Source organism: Megalobrama amblycephala, linkage group LG4 (genome assembly GCF_018812025.1).
Source record: "Megalobrama amblycephala isolate DHTTF-2021 linkage group LG4, ASM1881202v1, whole genome shotgun sequence".
NCBI lineage: Eukaryota > Metazoa > Chordata > Actinopteri > Cypriniformes > Xenocyprididae > Megalobrama > Megalobrama amblycephala.
Genome location: NC_063047.1, coordinates 36,054,066 through 36,073,229, shown reverse-complemented (window position 1 = coordinate 36,073,229; position 19,164 = coordinate 36,054,066). Strand labels below are relative to the sequence as shown.

The 19,164-nt window shown below is 38.7% G+C and overlaps 1 protein-coding gene across 1 annotated transcript in view; it reads right to left on the bottom strand.

Annotated features, from left to right (window-relative positions):
• Positions 1 to 3,340: 3,340 nt before the first annotated feature.
• Positions 3,341 to 19,164, bottom strand: part of gc (GC vitamin D binding protein) — a 33,490-nt gene continuing 17,666 nt past the window's right edge. The window contains exons 6-12 of the mRNA XM_048189094.1: positions 12,442 to 12,530; positions 11,942 to 12,068; positions 11,098 to 11,300; positions 5,932 to 6,064; positions 4,487 to 4,581; positions 4,272 to 4,371; positions 3,341 to 3,788 (exon numbers count right to left, since the gene is read on the bottom strand). Coding sequence (XP_048045051.1) covers positions 3,747 to 3,788; positions 4,272 to 4,371; positions 4,487 to 4,581; positions 5,932 to 6,064; positions 11,098 to 11,300; positions 11,942 to 12,068; positions 12,442 to 12,530 — 789 coding nt within the window. The 3' untranslated portion in view covers positions 3,341 to 3,746. The remainder of the gene's footprint in view (positions 3,789 to 4,271; positions 4,372 to 4,486; positions 4,582 to 5,931; positions 6,065 to 11,097; positions 11,301 to 11,941; positions 12,069 to 12,441; positions 12,531 to 19,164) is intronic.

Below are 19,164 nucleotides of genomic sequence, written 5' to 3'. Positions count from 1 at the left end.
CATCACTAGATAGTTTAAGATTAAAAGGTCAGATAGAAAGATAGTCACTAAAACAAATTCCTAGTATGTGTAAACATACCTGGCAATAAAGCTCTTTCTGATTCTGATTCTGATTCTGATAGATAGATAAGATATGATCTTGATTTGTGTTCTGAAGATGAACAAAGGTCTTACAGGTGTAGAACGACATGAGGGTGAGTAATAAATTACATTATTTTCATTTTCAGGTAAACTAACCCTTCAAAATAGTTGCATTGCTATGTCCACATAATCACCCCCAGGTCCAAGCTGGAGGGGCGACAGGTGAGGGGGTGAGACGCGAGTGGCAGTAATGCACATTCCCCTCTTTTGTACATCCAATTCATATGGGAGAGCACATTAACACAATCTCTGTATCCATTGTATCGGAGGGAGCAGCTGATAAGAATGTGGGATGCTACTAGCAGTCATGCACTCTCTTCCAACTCTGTGAACAGCCCCTTCCCTCACATCATCATAAGGGAAGTGCAGTAATACTGTCTCCAAACTCCATGTATTGGCCATGGAACATTGATGCTTCCTCCTCACTCCAAGTACCAGAGAGGGCGACAGATGAGGAAGGGGGATGTGAGTGGCGGTATTGCCTTCTTTCCTCTTTTGTACAGCCCATATGTGATTACAGAGGTAGCACATTGCTTCCACCTCCATACTTCCAGTAATGGTAAAGGCAACCAATCTCCTCTTCTTTACCATTTATATGTGATTACAGAGCGAGCACATTGCTACCACCTCCAAACTGCCAGCACTGGAGGGGACGACTGATGAGGAAGTGGCGGTGTTGCCCACTCTCCTTTTCTGCATTTGTCCACCTATTTGCAATAGAAAAATTGGGAAGATACTGTTACTACCTACACTTTGTGTACTGAAGAGGGTGACAGATAAAAGAGTGGGACGCAAGTGGTGGCATTGCCCAATCACTTCATCTGTGTCTACCGTAAATCTGTGGTATAGGTACAAGTATTGGAGATGGCAATGGATAAGAAAGTGGGGCGTAGTGTTTAGACCGTATCTATCTACTTTCCTCTCCGTAAGCGGCCCAAACTATGTGAAAACGAGGCGGCGCACAGACAACCAAACTCGCCTTCAGACCCTGTCTCCAGCTGGGGCCAGCTACAGAATCAGAAGAGGGGGTTGAAGGACTGTAACCACAGCGGAGGATGTACCTCTCAAATGCCTCCCTGAACTTTTGGACCACAGTCTCAACTGTGGTACCAAAAAGCCTGGATGGCGAGACCAGGGCAGGGAAAGATTTATCCCTCTCCTTGATCCCCTGATTTTTCCCCAAGTTCAGCCACAGTTGTCTCTCAGTGGTAACCATGGCAGCAAGAGAGTGACCGATAGCACGGGCTGCCTGCTTGGTGGCACAAAGTGTGAGGTCTGTGGTGCAATGGAGTACCCGGACTAAGTCCGGGGACACTCGCTCGCCTTGGTCGAGGTCCTTCAATAAATTGGCCTGGTTTGCTTGTATCATTGCCATGGTTAGTAAAGCGCCACTGGCCTGGCCTGGCCTTTGACAAGGCTTAGAGGGCAAGGCGGGAGCCGTGCAAAGGGGAGAGATAGCCGGCGAGATAGCCGTCTCATAGGAGGGGAGCATTTATGGCCCGTGAGGAACATCTCCTTTACAGAGAGCCAGGTGGGAATGGAGCTTCTTCACTCGAGAGCTGACCATGCATGCTTCGCTCCAAGACAGTTGACACACCTTTTGTGTGCAACACAGAACAGGGCGAGATACATTTTCTAAACCCACACTCTTTCCACACTGCTTGATTTCTTTACAAACATGAGAACCACTCTGGTTCATTTTTCACATGCACAAACTTCAAACAAAGTAGCTTCCTAAAGACAAAAGGGCTGATGACTTTCTTCAGGTGGACTTTTTTTTAGTCTGTTGGTGCATCCGTGACATCATCAGTCCGCTGTAGCCAATCAAAATTGGCGTGTATTCACACAGGCTTCAGACACCAGTTCACGCAGAGCGTTCCCATAGCGTCAATACCATGATGCAGCTTCGAAGCTGCATTTTGAAAGAGAACTAATTAATAAAAAAATTATAAATTTAGACATTTTATAAATATATATATTAAACTGAATGTACAGTATATATACACATACATATTTTTGTTATATAAATGTTTATGGAATGAATCTATAAAAATGTACTACTGTTGCTTACAGCCAGCAAACATATTTAGTTATTTTCATGTTAAGCAAAACTAACAATTACATCTTCAGTATGTATTTATGAGTTATAGTGGTTTTGTCCAGCTGACCACAAGGCTTTCAGGAAATGTTCAGTACATATTATGCTGTTTTTTTTTTTTTTAATCAATCTGTTATTCTTCTGCAATAGACAAGCTCCAGATAGCTGCAACAGAAGTCTCTGAGTGTTGTGTTCTGATCAGTACATTTTACCATCTTGGTACAGGAAGAACATGTTTTAGTGCCTAAAAACATCTTGCATTCTAGATAATTCATGTGATTCACACTCCTTACCCAGTGCATCACCATCAAAAACATTTTGAAGTGATGCATAACATCCTTGCATGAACTCAATTTGAAAACTACTTTTGAATCCAAAAGACCTTACAGAAGCTCAAAATCACCAGAACTCTGATAAACAGCGGTGGAAAGTGTTGAACACAGTTTGAATTGGAAAGGAAGCTGAAGTTCACTCCTGTACCAGTGGAGTAGCTTGATAAGAAAAAGTTTCAGGTTCAAACTAAAGTTGGAGAAGCCTTAATCAGCAATGCGAGATGGTACAATGATGCACTGTGGACAGCTTCTCTCTCTAGCTCAGTGTAGGCTCTATATTGCCCCAGGATTATTAGGGTACTGTAGAAGAATCCTATAGAGAAAAACTAATGTTAAAATGTCTCTCTGATGGTGATGGCGTGGGTGAAATCCAATATCCAAGCCCTACATAAATACAGAGTTTAAATGGGAGTGTTCATTAGAATCTGCGTGATATTGATTTGGACTGTTAAACAAGTTGTATGGTTAATCAGTGTGAATTGTTCTTTGTATTGAAACAGGGTGCATTTTACCTTTGCTGCCCATGAATGTTGTTAGCCTAATGACGCATTGTGTTTTCCTTGCACTGAGTGCTTTACTCTTTTTCTTCCAATTGCTAATAAAATGTATAAAGAGAAGCTAAAACCCATCTACAAAAATTATTATCTGAAACCTGACAAGCAGATAAATTCTTCAGATTCTTCTAGAAGGCACTTATATTCTATTTGAAAAACACAATTTTGTATTTTATTTAATAAAAACAAAGCAATAAAAATGTATTGAAATGAAGTTGAAATTAAATCACAAGAATCATTTATTGTTAATCATTTTGTTTAAAGCTTTTATAAATGTACATGAAAACAAATGTAAATGTGAAGAGTCTTCCAGCGTGTGATGAAACACCATGGCAACAACAGAAATCATCATGGACGTTGTTATGCTCCCGGTAAAGGTTATTCATACAGAAGCCTAATACAATTAAACTGCAAATGCCACAAGCCTCATGAGCTAAAAGAGCAAACTGAATGGGAGACAACAAACAAACACTATTTGAAGCAAGTGGAAAGTTTATTCAAAGAGAATAAAACATCCGAGATGACGAGAGACGTGACATTTCCTATTGGAGAGGGAATTTAGAAGATCTCTTCATGCAATATAATTGCTGGCGCTCAAGAGAATCTTTGAAGAGCGAGTCTTTAAACGCTAGTGTCATCGTCATACTTAATAACATCCTCTGTCTGAAAAAGAAAACGAGCTTTAATCAAACCTTAGTTTAATAACTGCATTAAATGATACAAACACCCTGAATCCTGATTTGATCTGCTTGTCCTGGTGATGAACTATTTGAGGTTATTTTTCTTTCCCACTGATATATTTATCTTGTTTTAAGCATAAATTCAACACAGTTTAATTTGGTTTAAGCTAAAAACAGACAAAAATGCCTATGGGGTAAGAAAGACATTAATTCATTTAAATTAATTACTGTCAGGTTCTCTGAAAACGAGTCCAATTACTATTAAAGTAAATTTATTTGGTTTTAAAGTTGTTGTTTTTTCTGTTGTTTTGAAAGGAAACAGTAATGTTAACTAATGGAACCTTATTGTAATTTTTGTTTTACCCTTTTCATAAAAAAATTAAATAAACAACAACAACTTTATTACATTGCAAAAATTTCTATGGTTGAAACTTATCAAAGGCAAGTGGTTAGACAGTGTTCTCACCAGCTTTTGACATAGCTGTGCCGGGGAACGCTGTGAACAGCAGGATGTGGCCAAGTGAACCCATGCTTGTACCTGAGTCTCACCTCTCTCCCTCTGGATCCTGCAGGAAATAAAGCATTGATGATTGATGAGTTTTGTACTGATCTGCAGCCAACTCCTTCCTTTCAAACCCCCTGATGTTAAATAACATGATGTTCTTTTCTAGTCTGACTTACAGAGTTTTGAACACAGGCAGATCCAGTTTGAAATACTGTGAGCAAGTGTCATCCAATTTGGACAGAAGTGCCGTAGTCTTTTTCAATTTACTCTCCTTTTCGATAAAAGTTGAGAGAGAGAGAGAGAGAGAGAGAGAACATGAAAGAACAGTTTGGCCAGTAATACAACCCTTAAAATAAAAAATGATGTTTTTTTTCTTGTCAATGTTCAAAGTCAAGCAATGGGAGAGAAAAGAGTCGTTGTTTGAGAGTTTGAGCTTGGTTAACACCCAAAGAGTACAAAGAGCACCCTGTCACTCGAAATTAATTGAAATCTCACAAAACTCTCTCAGTTGGCGTGCGAACATCGTTTGTGTATGTTAATGATGTGCGTACATTCTCTGGTTACAGATGCAGTTTAAACCCTTCAATTAGATATTCACAGCATACAGCAACTTGTTTCGCTATTTTACTGTGTGCAGAAAAGCAGCGAGAAAGGCCAAATTAACTCAAAGGCTAAATTGACCAAACAGTGACATTTAATCAGGTTACCTGTGAGATTTTGACAGGATCATAGGGCTCCAATTATAGCATTAAAATAAGAATTCATCAAGGTTATTGGTCCCACTTTATATTAAGTGGCCTTAACTACTGTGTACTTACATTTAAATTAATCATTTGATACAATGCACTTATTGTGTACATTCATGTTTTTACATTGTACTTATATTTTAAAAACACCTGCATGTAATTACATCTGTAATTAATTTCTGTAATTACATTTATAATTACACTGTTGACCCATCCCTTAACCCTAACCCCTACCCTTTAACCTACCCATACCACCAAAGCTTTCCCTAACCTTACCCGTACCCCACCTCAATAGCAGCAAAAGTGTTTTGCAATTCAATATGAACCCAATAAGTACATTGTACTTATTTTTTGATGTAAGTACATAGTAGTTAAGGCCACTTAATATAAAGTGGGACCAGGTTATTTTACTCGAGCATCCTTATGAAATGGCGCCTGCCTCAACTCAGTTTTTCATGTGATTGCATCTTGTTGGCTATTATTGCCAAGAGAACCATGGAATCCATCATCATAGCATCTCAGCCCTGAGAGCTCCAAACAATAGGATCCCAATCTCAAAAACGAGATGAGGCTTCACAGCAAAATTAAGTCTCTCATTGTCAAGTCAGAGAATGGCTTTGTGCTGGTAAAATCATCTAGACATGCATCAAAAAGATCGAAGCCTCTCACAATAGCCGTCTACCCAGGGTTTTAGCAATCTTACAGTCCTATAAGCACAAAAAAACCCTTGAAGTTGGTTATGTAATTCAAAAAAACGAAAACCTGTTGCTAAGCACAAAACATGTAACAATGTTACAAAACAAAGATCTCCTAAAATAAACCAGAGACTGATAAATCATGTCAGTTTCAGTAGGAATATATAAATGTCATCTCACCTTCTCTGTTAAACACGCCGTGACGTCAGCAGATGAGCAGCAGGCCGTTACCGTGCTCTTGATTCGATCAAGGACGGTCGTCAGAACAGGCAGAGTAATGGAGGCATGTTTTACTCCAGTCACAAACAAGTATCTGGAAACATGCACACACACATACACATGCTTTTGATCTAATTCATACACTGACGACTTTTGGAAACATGCTGTTTTGTAATTCCCCTGCTGTTGCATAAAACATGACATTTCTCATTTTCCATGGCCACTACTATAAATGCATGTTCTGAGGTCAGAGCTTGAGCAGAAATCTTCAGCCAACCAGCAGGAGCCTACAAGACCTCAATGTGTTTTGAAAATAGTCTCCATAGGAGGTTCTGATCTCTTCACTGTAGGTTTCTGTTGTAATGCTAGGACAGGGGTTTTCAAACTGGGGTCCATAAGAGGGTTCTCTCTACATGGACTATATATATATATACACACACACACACTTTATTTTATTATTAGATATTTTTTAGGGCTCTCAAGGGTCACTGTAAAATTACCCTGGAACCATATTTATAGTGAAAAGCACAATATAGATAGTCCAGTAACAAGTCATTCGCAGACAACATGCTGGCTTTAAATGGGTCTTTATAGGAAGATGGCATTTCCCTACCCCTACAGCTCCTCCAGTAAGGCTCAGGTACTTTTTAATCCACACATTTCACCAAATCAGATTTAAAAAAAAAGAAAAAGAAAAAAGAAAGAAAGAAAGAAAAAGAAAACTGCATTTGATACTGGCTATCATTTGGAATTATTGTTAATTTTGGTATTATTTATTTGAATTAGCTTTTATTTTTATATTTTCTATTTTCATTTTTTGTTGAAATTTTAATCACTTTCTTATGTGATTTTGTATTTTTAGTAGTTTTATCTTTTTTAATATTTTTATTTAGCTTGGAATTTTTGAAACATTTAGCTTATCTTCAGGTATTTTATTTTATTTCTGCTTCATTTTATTTTCTGAAAATGATTTTAATAGTTTTAGTTAACAATAAGAACAATGTATATTATTAGTGTAGTTGTAAAACTAAAAATACATGAAACACATGGAATCAATTGTGGAATTTAATTATCATAGAAGCTTAGCAAGTAAGAAGTAATGGTAAAACTTTATTTCGATATTCCACTTTAGATATTCCACTTTAGTCTTATTATAAAGGGAACTTTGCAACTGAATGTCAACTAACTCATTAATTTGCAACTAAGTTAGAGTATTATTATCATTAAAGTGTTAGACTGTTAAGTTAGTAGAATAAATGTACGTAGTTGCAAAGTTACTTATACTGTAGTCAGTAGAATGTCTGTTGGGGAACTATCCAAATAAAATGTTAGCAGACAGTCTATTAATAATGCAAAAATAAGTGGCAAAAACATCTATGCAAGAATCTGGTCTACTACCATACATATAAAACACTTTAAGTTGTAATTTTAGTTTTAAATGTTTAGCAAAATCAAAACTGATTGATAGTACACTCTGGTTGGGAATAGGGATACTGAAAGGTTTACAACACAGTTTGTGTTTATTTGTCTTTTATACAAACTGAATTTTGGTGCCATGAGTCCATTTCACACATTGTGAAGGCTGATTTTCTGGTCATACAAAAATGAAGAATTCAAAGTTTTGTGCTACACCACTAGGGGGTACAGTTGGACAGTGTAATGGCTGAAGGAGAGTCTCTTAGTATGATTTTAATTATTATTAGTTTTAAATTAATATTAATGAAAACGTACATACTTCTCTCATTTTTGACGGAACAACCTGTCTCACATCAATTTCACTTGCATACACTTGCATACAATTTCACTTGCATACAAGCCACAATAAAAGACTTGGTATTAGCACCCCCCCCCCCCCCCCCCCCCGAGCACTGTGAAAATGTCACCTTTAATGACACCAGGCCCTGAGATAAACTCAGCAGAACTTGCTAGCACACATTCAGATTCAATGCTGAGTGGCTCATCTAATTACAGTCCAAGATAAATTAAACATAGGCTTCTGTGCATGGTTGTCTGCCCCTCAGCAAGGGTTCATTCTTTCTTGTCCACCCAGGCACACAAGTGACTTCACAAGCTTCATTCAGCACAGCATGCAGTGCATTACGGCTACATTTTCACTAAACTGCTGATCAGAGAACAGTCATAATGCACTCGAGCAAATGAAGCAGACCATCATGGGAGAGAAAAAGTAAAACATTTCAGATCTTTGTTTGCGGGCAACCTGTTCTAATGTTTGGTGCTCCAGGCATGCATCATTTGCAGGACAATGATTGTTAGTCTGCAAAGGAAAAATTGAAGTACGATCTGAAATGTTACACAGAAGAGAAATGGGTCTATTCTGTGTGATGTACAGGTGCTGGACATATAATTAGAATATCGTGAAAAAGTTCATTTTTTCATTGTAAATTATTTTAAAAAATTAAACTTTCATTTATACTAGATTTCCTACATGTAAAGTAATTTCAAAAGGTTTTTTTTATTTATTTTTTTTATTTATTTTTTTTTATTTGTTGATTAGAGCGTACAGCTCATGAAAGTCCAAAATCCAGTATCTCAAAATATTAGAATATTTACATTTGAGTTTCATTAAATGACCATCCCTACAGTATAAATTCCAGGTATCTCACTAATGGAGAAGACTGCTGACTTGGTAATGGTCCAGGAGACAATCATTGACACCCTCCACAAAGAGAGTAAGTCACAGATGGTCATTACTGAATGTGGTGGCTGTTTACAGAGTGATGTATCAAAGCATATTAAATGCAAAGTTGACTAGAAGGAAGAAATTGGGTAGGCAAAGGTGCACAAGCAACAGGGATGACCACAAGCTTGAGAATACTGTCAAGTAAAGCCGATTCAAACACTTGGGAGAGCTTCACAATGATTTGAATGAAGCCGGAGTCAGCGCATCAAGAGTCACCACACTCAGACATCTTCAGGAAAAGGACTACCAAGCCACTTCTGAAACAGAAACAACATCAGAAGCATCTTACCTGGGCTAAGGAGAAAAAGAACTGGACAGTGAACAATGGTCAAAAGTCCTCTTTTCAGATAAAAGTAAATTTTGCATTTCATGTTGAAATCATGGTCCCAGAGTCTGAAGGAAGACTGGAGAGGCACAGAATCCAAGCTGCTTGAAGTCTAGTGGGAAGTTTCTGAAGTTAGTAATGATTTGGGGGGCCGTGACATCTGCTGGTGTTGGTCCATTGTGTTTTATCAAGTGCAAAGTCAATGCAGCCATCTTCCAGGAGATTTTGGAGCACTTTATGCTTCCATCTGCTGACAAGCTTTATGGAGATGCTGATTTCCTTTTCCAGCAGGACTTTAGCACCTGCCCACAGTGCAAAAACCACTTCCAAGTGGTTTGCTGACCATGATATTACTGTGTTTTATTGGCCAGCCAACATGCCTGACCTGAATCTATGGGATATTTTCAAGAGAAAGATGAGAAACAGTCGATCCAACAATATACAGATGATCTGAAGGCTCAATAGTGCCTCAACATTGCCACAGGCTGATCATTTCCATGCCACACTTCACTGATGCTGTAATTTGTGCTAGGAGCAAGTCATTTGCTGTAATATGTGCTGCCGACCAAATATTGTGTGTACAAATGAACATACTTTAAAGAACTTGAACTTTTTGAAAATCCATTTTTCGATTGATCTTAGGAAATATTCTAATATTTTGGACTTTCATGAGCTGTACGCTCTAATCATCAAAATAAAAAAAATAAAAAAAACTTTTGAAATGTTTTACTTTACATGTAGGGAATCTAGAATATATGAAAGTTTCATTTTTTAAAATAATTTACAATAAAAAAATGAACTTTTTCACGATATTCTAATTATATGACCAGCACCTGTATTTGCTGTAATCAGATCCCCATCAGTTTTCAAAAGAATATAGGAATAGACTCCATCACTTCTCCAAATATCAGTCAAATAATGTAACGTGACTGTCGTAATACACAGTCTCATGACGGACTTGCTCGATAGCAAGGAGTTAAAAGCATATTGAGCTGCGAATTAGGCTTTTTGTGGGCGTGTTCTGTGATGGAGAGAAACATGGACAGGCTACTTTGGGCTTTCAGGTGTGTACTTAAACAGAAAAATACAAAAATATTTCAGAATGTCCTTCTTGGGGAGTTTTCACTTAAACACATTCAGTTATGTCTTAAGTGAACATAAACAGTTGGGAAAGTTTATGCTTGTTAGTATATTATATCTGTGCATTCGGTCTTAAAGTGATAGCAGCCTAATAAATTTGCTGCTGTCTATCATTTAAAATCTGTTTTCCCTATTGTGACATAAATCCAAGTACAATGGCTTCTCAAACAAGAAAAAATGTTGGGCGGGACTTTTTTTTTGTCCATAGGGAATTGATTGTATTGTTGGATGGTTGTAGTTTGCTATTGCTGTGATCTCGCCAAAAATCTCGCGCCAATGTGATCTTGCGCCAAAGAGATAAAGAGATGTCATTGCAAGAGGGAGGGGAAGCTATTTTGATTAAAGATTATGAGAGCACAAGCTTTTTTTTTTCCTTTTTTTTTTTAATGATGTGCATGAATAAATTATTTAAAAATAAATACTGCAATATTCCATAAAAAGAACATATTGTTTCTGGAATTTTCTTTCTTTTTTTCCCCTTTTTTTTTTTATAAGAATTGTCCATATCAATTTCATGGTGACTTTAAGCAAAAGTCTGAAGAGAGTTCTTTTGATCATATGATTATATTCAGAGCCACACTATGAATAAGTCACTTCTGCCCTTTAATAGACTAGCTAAAGATCAAAATCAAGAGGAACGCTCTCCATTATGTTTGGGAAAATGGGACCTGGTGACTTTTCCCAGAGAACCTGTATTAAATCTGAGTGGGTCACAGTGAACGTGTAATATGCCAGTTATATCACTCAATATTGCATTAGCATTTACATCACATTTGGCAAGACAGATCAAAATATAGTGTAGTGATGTCAAAGTATTTCTTCAACAAAATAGCTACAGACTTTGGCACATCATAATGAAATAAGCATGGCTAACATTGGAAATATCTTTCCGGTTGACCTTTCCTTTGAGACACGCATGGTTTCCTTACCACAGAATATTGGATGAATATTAAATAAGCACCTGTCAATCCCACGGATTTGAACTTCCTCGCAGAGCTTGGATGAAACAGGAATGGCTACATGTGGATACTGACGGGGTTGTCTTTTCAAGTCATCCACGCAAGGAAGCGTATCCAGGGCAGGTTTCATGCAGCACTTTCGGAAATCCTCAGAAATGGCGTCCTGTTTAGATTCACTGCAGAGAACTTTCTGAAAGCTTGTTAACTATTATGAAGAGGAAAAGAACAATAAACCAGGCTCTCCTGCTGAATTTCATCACAAAATAAATTATATCAGAAAGCTCTGTTGAATTTCTCTTGTCTGTTCCATGTACTCTTTCTCTTGAAAAGGAAGTATAATCACTTGTCATTATTTTCCTTTCTTGGTATTTTGATATAACTGCTGCACTTATATATCATTTACTCTAATATTGAATGACACATTATAATTATAATGATAAAATTAAACTGACGAGGAGCAGCAGCTTTGGTAAACAACATTATGCGACTGCTGGTATTGTTGTGAAGCACAGATAGAAAGGCTGTTTTTTCAACTGCTTCCACTCAAGGAACTCAAAGAAATTTGTATAATAACTATCAAGTATGGCCATTAAAATAAATTCAGAGCCACTGAGTAAAAGAAGAAAAATCAATTAGGAAGCAGTGAGTATTATGTCTTTGAGTAGTTGGCATGTTTTTCATTAGTTACCGCCAAAAATCTTCTTAGCGGAAAAGGACATTGCACTGCCAGAAGGAACGCTGGTCAAAAGAATTGTCCCAAGAAAGATTTGAACCTTTGTGCTTCTCATTTTGGTTTGTTGAAAACAGCATTGAGTAGAATCAGAGCTGTCTGACCGTTCTCCTCACCTCTTCAATTATACATTCAGTTTGGGGCTGTAAACAGCATTTTTCTAGCCCAGACTGGAAACGACTGGATATGGCTGATGCCTCTTCAAAGGACAGTCCTAGGAGATTTCCATAATATGCAGACAACCTATAAAAGAGATCATTTAAATATGTAAGGCAATGTAAGTCCATGGTATGCAAAAAGCATACTTCACACTTCATTTACACTTTAGACTGCAGACAAACTGTTAACAGACATCTTTGCATCATTATGATTAAATAACTGAGACAACTGAAGTTTAGGAGGGAGTTTAGTTTTCTCTTCCTCATGTGGTTCCAAACTCATATTCTGTTGTTTCTTACATAACAATAGGACTTTTAAAAAACAGATTGGAAAAACAATCTGTGGTTCAACTAGTTTGAAACAACAAGAGGATGCATAAATAAGAACAGCATTTTCATTTTTGCTGAACTGTTCCTTTAACGGTGTGACGATGTGGTACAAGCCATGGTATATTTACCCAAATTTGTAGGATTTCAAATTCACTTGGTTGTTGCAAACATTGGATAGAAACCTCAGAAAAATGTTGGAGCTTTCCATTTGGAGTCTCTGTAAACAGACAGGATTTATAATGAGGTATTTTACTAATAATAATTCCACATCAACCACCACCATTCATCATAATTTTGATAATTATTGGGGTTTTGACCTACATAAATTAAACTGATTTAAACTGAATGATATCATTATATTAATCATCCTTATCCTCATAATCATTTTATTTCATTCTGTATTTCTGCTCCCCCTAGACCCGCCCACACTGCTTTAAACATCTGCTAATTAAATGTCTTTATTTTATTTGCTGTACGGGATGAAACTTTATTTGCTATTTGTCTAGTTTTGTCAAGCAATTTGTCTTGGGCAGGGGTACAGAGTTCAGCTCCATCCCCAAATCAACACACCTGAACCAGCTAATTAATGTCTTAGTAGGCATACTAGAAACTTCCAGGAAGATGTGTTGAAGCAAGTTGGAACTAAACTCTGCAGGACAGTGGCCCTCCAGGAGCAGGATTTGACACCTCTACCCTACACAAATTGCTAGACAAAACTAGACAAATAGCACATTTCCTCCCTACACAGCAAGTAAAATAAAGACATTTAATTAGTAGTTGTTCAAAGCAGTGTGGGCAGCAGAAAGCAGATTTTAACTCCATGAACAGCAAATGCGAGTCTGCCGGCCCAGGTTTTGTTTTGACAATAATATCTTGGAATCCTGTTTGTTCCTCACAATAGACCGTGCAAAAGCCTTCAGGCCTGTTGATACCAAAAGCAGACACACAATGCACAATGATGACTATTAGTCTCATTATAGTCTGGCATAGCACTCTTTAGCTTCTATATGGTGGCATATGGTACTTATGTTTGATTGTCTTCAGACAATACAATAGCAACAAAGAGGGAGCAATTATGCTCCTGTGGGAAATCCCATCATCCAAAATACAAGCAAACTATCTGTCTCTTCCAACCTATTAATGACTTGGACTAGGAACTGGACATATATATATATATATATATACTGTCATAAATGAAATTTCCAACTATGTAGAAAATTAGAAAAGTTGTTTTTAAGCCAACAGAGCAATCAGAGCCAATTGTTTTCTATATTTTTTTGAAGTACATTATTTTACATTTTTCATCAGCTTCTAATTAGAAAGCTTATTATGTGATATACATGCACTATAAATTAATGAATATATTCCAAAAACAAAAATAATAATAATAATAGGCCTGATTTGTCTGTGTGCTGGTGCTGGTTCAATTTGTGGACCATCATAACCATTCAATTCTGTAAGTTTAGTAAATTTTTGTATGTTTGTGTATATGCTGAAACATACAAAATGGATGTATTTGCAGCACAAAAACAAGCAACAAGCAAAATACAGCAAACCTGGTAGGAACACCAGCATCTTATGCTGAAGACCAGCATCCAAAACACAACGTATGCTAGTTGATTTAAAAGAGATAGCCTAAAGTATTCTGATCAACAACTCACAGGTTGACAAATCTTGAATAATATTTTTAAGTAGAAAGCGAGAGAGGCTTGTTTAGTTATAGGCTAATATGCCGTTTTCTGAAGTCCCAGTGAATGTGAACACACACCGACCAGTTCACATTCATCATGCGATATGTGGCAACTGATGGCTGCAAGGCAGAGCATTATATAAAGTTTCTGACAATCCAGAGTCATTCAGGAGAGTCGCTTTGCCAGTCTGTCCTTGGTGTTTTACAAGACATGGGCATTGATATCAGTAACTGCAGAGGCCAATGTTATGACAATGCAGCCAACATGTCTGGTGTTTACAGTGGCCTACATGCACGCATTAAACAGGCAAACCCATTAATCGAGTGGGTACCATTCACTGCACACACTCAATTTAATGGGAGTTAATAGTGTAAATGCTGCCTTGAGACAGAGGAATTTTTTAATTTAGTGCAGACACTTTTTAATTTTTCCTCCAAATCCACATCCCGTTGGGAGACAATAAAGGTGATGATACACGTGGCAACTTTTTGAGCAATATTGCTGGGCAATGTTGCCGTCAACGGGCAACCTGATGAGACACAGGGCAACTAATTAGGGCAACAGACAGTTGGCTGCAACTAATCAGAGAGGAGCAAATCTATTGCCAACCCAATAAATACCTTATTATAGGCACTTTATTTCAACTTTTCAAATATTTTCTTCATTTTTATTAAAAATAAATGCCTTTCCGATCTGATTTGTGATAGAAAAAGGGAGAAGAGCGAGTTCAGCAAAAGGAGGATTCGAACCTGCGTCGATCGCATCAAAAGCTACATTCATGTGCCATACACCCTACAGCCTACACTACTACAGACATTAATTTATCTCCGTCTTTTTAGTATTTAACTGAAAACATTCAGTGGTTTAATTACAGCTTACATGCATTACTTTGGACAGTTGTTGGTATTTTAAGCAATATATGAGGTAAATTCCCTGTTTTGGGTTGACGCATGACAACTTACTAGCGTAAAAAGATATAAGTTCACACTCTTTTTCTCCGCTCCACTGCCGCTGAGAGGCCGCCATCTTGTTTGAATTTTTTCTGAAATCTCCGAACCGGTCACGTGATTGGCCGCTAACATTCTGATTGGAAAAAAATTGCCCACAACCGATCTAACATATCCAGATATAAATTTGTTGCTCATTCTCAATGGGAAAGTGCCCAAGCAACGTTGCTCGGCTACATTGCCCGGCAACATTGCTCAAAAAGTTGCCCCGTGTATCATCACCTTAACAGTAGGTTTACAGCCAAATGACAACCAGAGGATCAAGACTTTTAAACATCTTTAGACACTAGATGGTCAGCTCATGCACAAGCAACAAAAGAACTGCACCAGAATTACGCCAGGATTCAGGAGTCGCTGCAAAAGATTAATAATGACACAAACCAATGTCTTACTGCATGGGGATGAAGCCAGGCCACTGCATGTGAAGATGGACAAGCTAGAGAATGCCATTCTGTGTAATATTTGGAATAACATATTGCAGCATTTCCACAAGACTAGTAATGTTACAGGCTGTTGACCTAGATTTGTACTGCTGTTAAATTTGGTCAGCTCATTGAAGGATTATGTAGCCAGTCTTCAAGAAGATTTTGACAAGTTTGAGAGTGATGCAAAAAACATGTCTTCACCGTTGTCCCAACAAATCTACAAAGTGGACATGCAGAGACACAGGAAAAGGAAAAATCAAGCGGATGAATCCACGGAACCTGATTATGAGCAGTCAGGACACGACAAATTTTTATCGCCGTCATAGACCATCTCATTGCTGAGTTGGATAGGAGGTATCACTCCTACAAAGATATTCAGCAGACATTTGGATTTTTTAACGAGATCCCATCCATCCCCCTACAAGTTCTTCACACAGGAGCAGCTAATCTGCAGAAGAAAGAAGAAAGAAAACGAGGACACCTCAGCAAGGTCACTGCTGCAACTTATAAGAGCAAGGAAACTAAAATCAGTGTTTCCAAATTTTGATATAACACTCTATTTATGACATTACCTGTAACTAACGCCAGCGGGGAGCGCTCTTTTTCAAAACTGGGACTAATTAAAAATAGACTGAGATCCACAATGGGCCAAAACTGATTGACCTGTCTGTCATGTCCATTGAAAATGACGTTCTGCGCAAATTGGATTTTACTGGTCTCATTAAGGACTTCTCTGCCAGAAAATCTAGAAAGAAAAATTTCTAAAAGGTAGGAATATGCAACAAAATGTACATATTTTTGTAAATATTGTGTTGCTGTTATTATTGCTGTTATAATAACAGGGATATTACAGTATGTGTTGCTGTTTTTATTATGGCTTTGTTTTATACACAGTTTAGTGTATTGCACAGTGGTTTGTGTCTGAGTAATGATCTTGTGATTTTGCACTGATGCAAATGCTGTAGCCTACCTGTTGGTTTATAAAGCTGAAAGTGGTTACCAACTTGCAGTTGAACTGTAAATGCAGGGAATTCTGTTGCTTTGCTGTTTATACTTGCATATTTCCTTTGTAATTGTTTTGTGGCTGTGGTGGCAGAGGGTAATATCTGGTATTCTTTCCACTTACATCTCTGTTGATGTTAGTTTTGGTTGTTTCTTGATTATAATTAAAAGGCTGCTTCTAAGCACTGGGCCTTGTGCTTGTTTGTAATGTTCAGTTTCTAATTTTACCATTTGAAGGAATGTAGAGGAAAACGTCTCAGGTTACATATGTAACCATAGTTCCCTGAGAACCAGGGAACAAGACTCTGCATTGAATACGCAATGGGGAATGTCACACATGACCCTGGTGTCCAACAACTCCAATCCCTATTGGCCGACGACAGCCTATGACGTAATATGGCGCGTCCCGGAAGTATAAAGGAGCGCCTGGAGAAGTCAGCATCTATCGTCTTGAGGGACTGTTCTGCAGACAGGCAACCCGAAGCATGGCAAGGAAACGCAGAGTGTCGTTCCCTGGAACTATAGTTACATACGTAACCTGAGACACTCCCTTTCGAAAGGGAACTTGATCTGCGTTGAATACGCAATGAGGAACGATATACCCACGCCGCCATGCTTGAGGAGAGTGCATGCCAAATAATATGGCTGACAAACGTCGAGCAGTTTTGAAGGAAATGCTTCGCAACTCACCCTCGGGTCACACCAGGCTGTCAGTGACAGCATTCCCTGTGGCCAACAGCCCAAGCTGAGCCTCAAGAAGGCCTTTTCAGCAGAAGGCCTACCAAGGCCGCTAAAGGCATCTGGAACCAACTTTTCTGAAGAGAAAGTGGTCCCTTTAAGGGAATGTGGCCAGAGAACCAAAAGGAGCCCCGGCTAGTCACTAGAGGGGAACGAAGTCACCCCCAATGCCACCAGGAAGGCCGACCTGGTCTGTCATAGTACAAACTTAGTCTTGGCCAACACTGCCTGAGTACAGAATCTCCATAACGCATTCTTCATAGAAGAGAGCAGGTAAGAGTGATTGCAGAAAGGCAGGAGCAACTCAGACTCACGCGAGGGAGTATAATCCAATCATCCTAGGATCTACTCACTCTACTCACTCTACTCTCTAAAAGCACTCTATTACTCTCACAGCGAGAGGAGTACATACAGTGGCGTAACTTTGTTTTAAAAAGTGGGTGGGACAGGAATGTGTATGTGGGGGGGAGTATTGTAATTGTATTACTACAATAATAATAATATGATATTAAAATTAATATGATAGTTTCTTCCTTACATCTGCTATAATACAATATGTCTCGAGAGTATGTATATTAGTTAATAAATCCAACCATGTATGATTTTTTTTTCTCTCTCATTAAAACCAAAGATGTTCGTCAGTGATTGTATATCAAGAGCAGGGACACGTTTATTTGTATTTTGTTTTGTGATTCAACATAACGAATAGAGAGTCTCTGCTACAGTTAGGCGATAGATTGAAGCGCTCGTCCGTGTGAACACTGCGCAGTGTGCACGAGCGCCAAGAGAACACTGTTGCGCCTCTGATAACAGCGACAACGAGCACTCAACATGATTTCAAAAACAACACATCCCAGCGCCAGATCGCCTATTATTAACACAAATTGATAATCAACTAGAGGTGTTTCTTTTGTATTAGATATCCGCGAGATGCCGCGAGATGTTTCAAAAAGTGGTGGGGACAATATCGACCCTTTCAAAAAGTGGTGGGGACATGTCCCACCCACCCCACCCGCCCCACCCGTCCCACCCGCAAATTACGCCTATGAGTACATAACTGAACTCCACATGCTACACCGGAGGCCGAAGTAGGCCTACTTTAGTAAACACGTGGCATCAGCAAGTGGCTATCATAACCATACCAACCAGTAGGCTATGTATTCAGAGATTTTTCCAAAGAGGGAATACATAAAACGCTGACATACATCATGAACAGGCCTGTTTAGGACCTATCTGTCAGCGATGGGGCGTGGCCGATGGTGGTATGACTTCCCAGGAAACCTGCCAGCAAGTCAGCTAAAAAGGAGGCCTTGAGGGGCATACCATTTCAGCAGCAAACGGCATTCAGCCTGTTTGCAGAATAAAAACACAAACTGTAACACAAACATGTAAACTAAAAGGAGGCCTTATTAGGGCCTACCCTAGTAAACACATGGCATCAGCCAGTCCAGGACCATACCAACCAACCGGCCATGCATTCAGTGGAAAACCATTCACGCATAATACTGAGAGAAGGAATGCATATTACACCATACTCCACGGGAGGCCTGCTTAAGGCCTACTCAACAGAGGTGGGGTGTGGCCAATGGTGGTATGGGTTCTTGGATTCCCAGGCATCCTGCCAACAAGTCAGCTAAAAAAGGAGGCCTTGTGGGGCCTACAATCTTAGCAACAAGTGGCGTTCAGTCTGTTTGCAGAATAAAGCACAAACTGTGCCAACATGTAAACTAGAAAGGAGGTCTGTTGGGGCCTACCGTTCCAATGACACATGGCTTGAGCTCGTGAAATAAAGGGGACCAAACTACAGGGGACCAGCTCTAACCCAACAATAGCTGTGGGAAGCTAACTGCAACCTGAGCTAGGCTACACATTCCAACAGGTAATGTATCCTAAATCATATGTGACTAAAGGGAACCTAACAATGCCAACATGGTCTGAGGGAGGCCTAAAATGGCCTACTGCCTCAAACAGACACGTAGCAAAAGCCT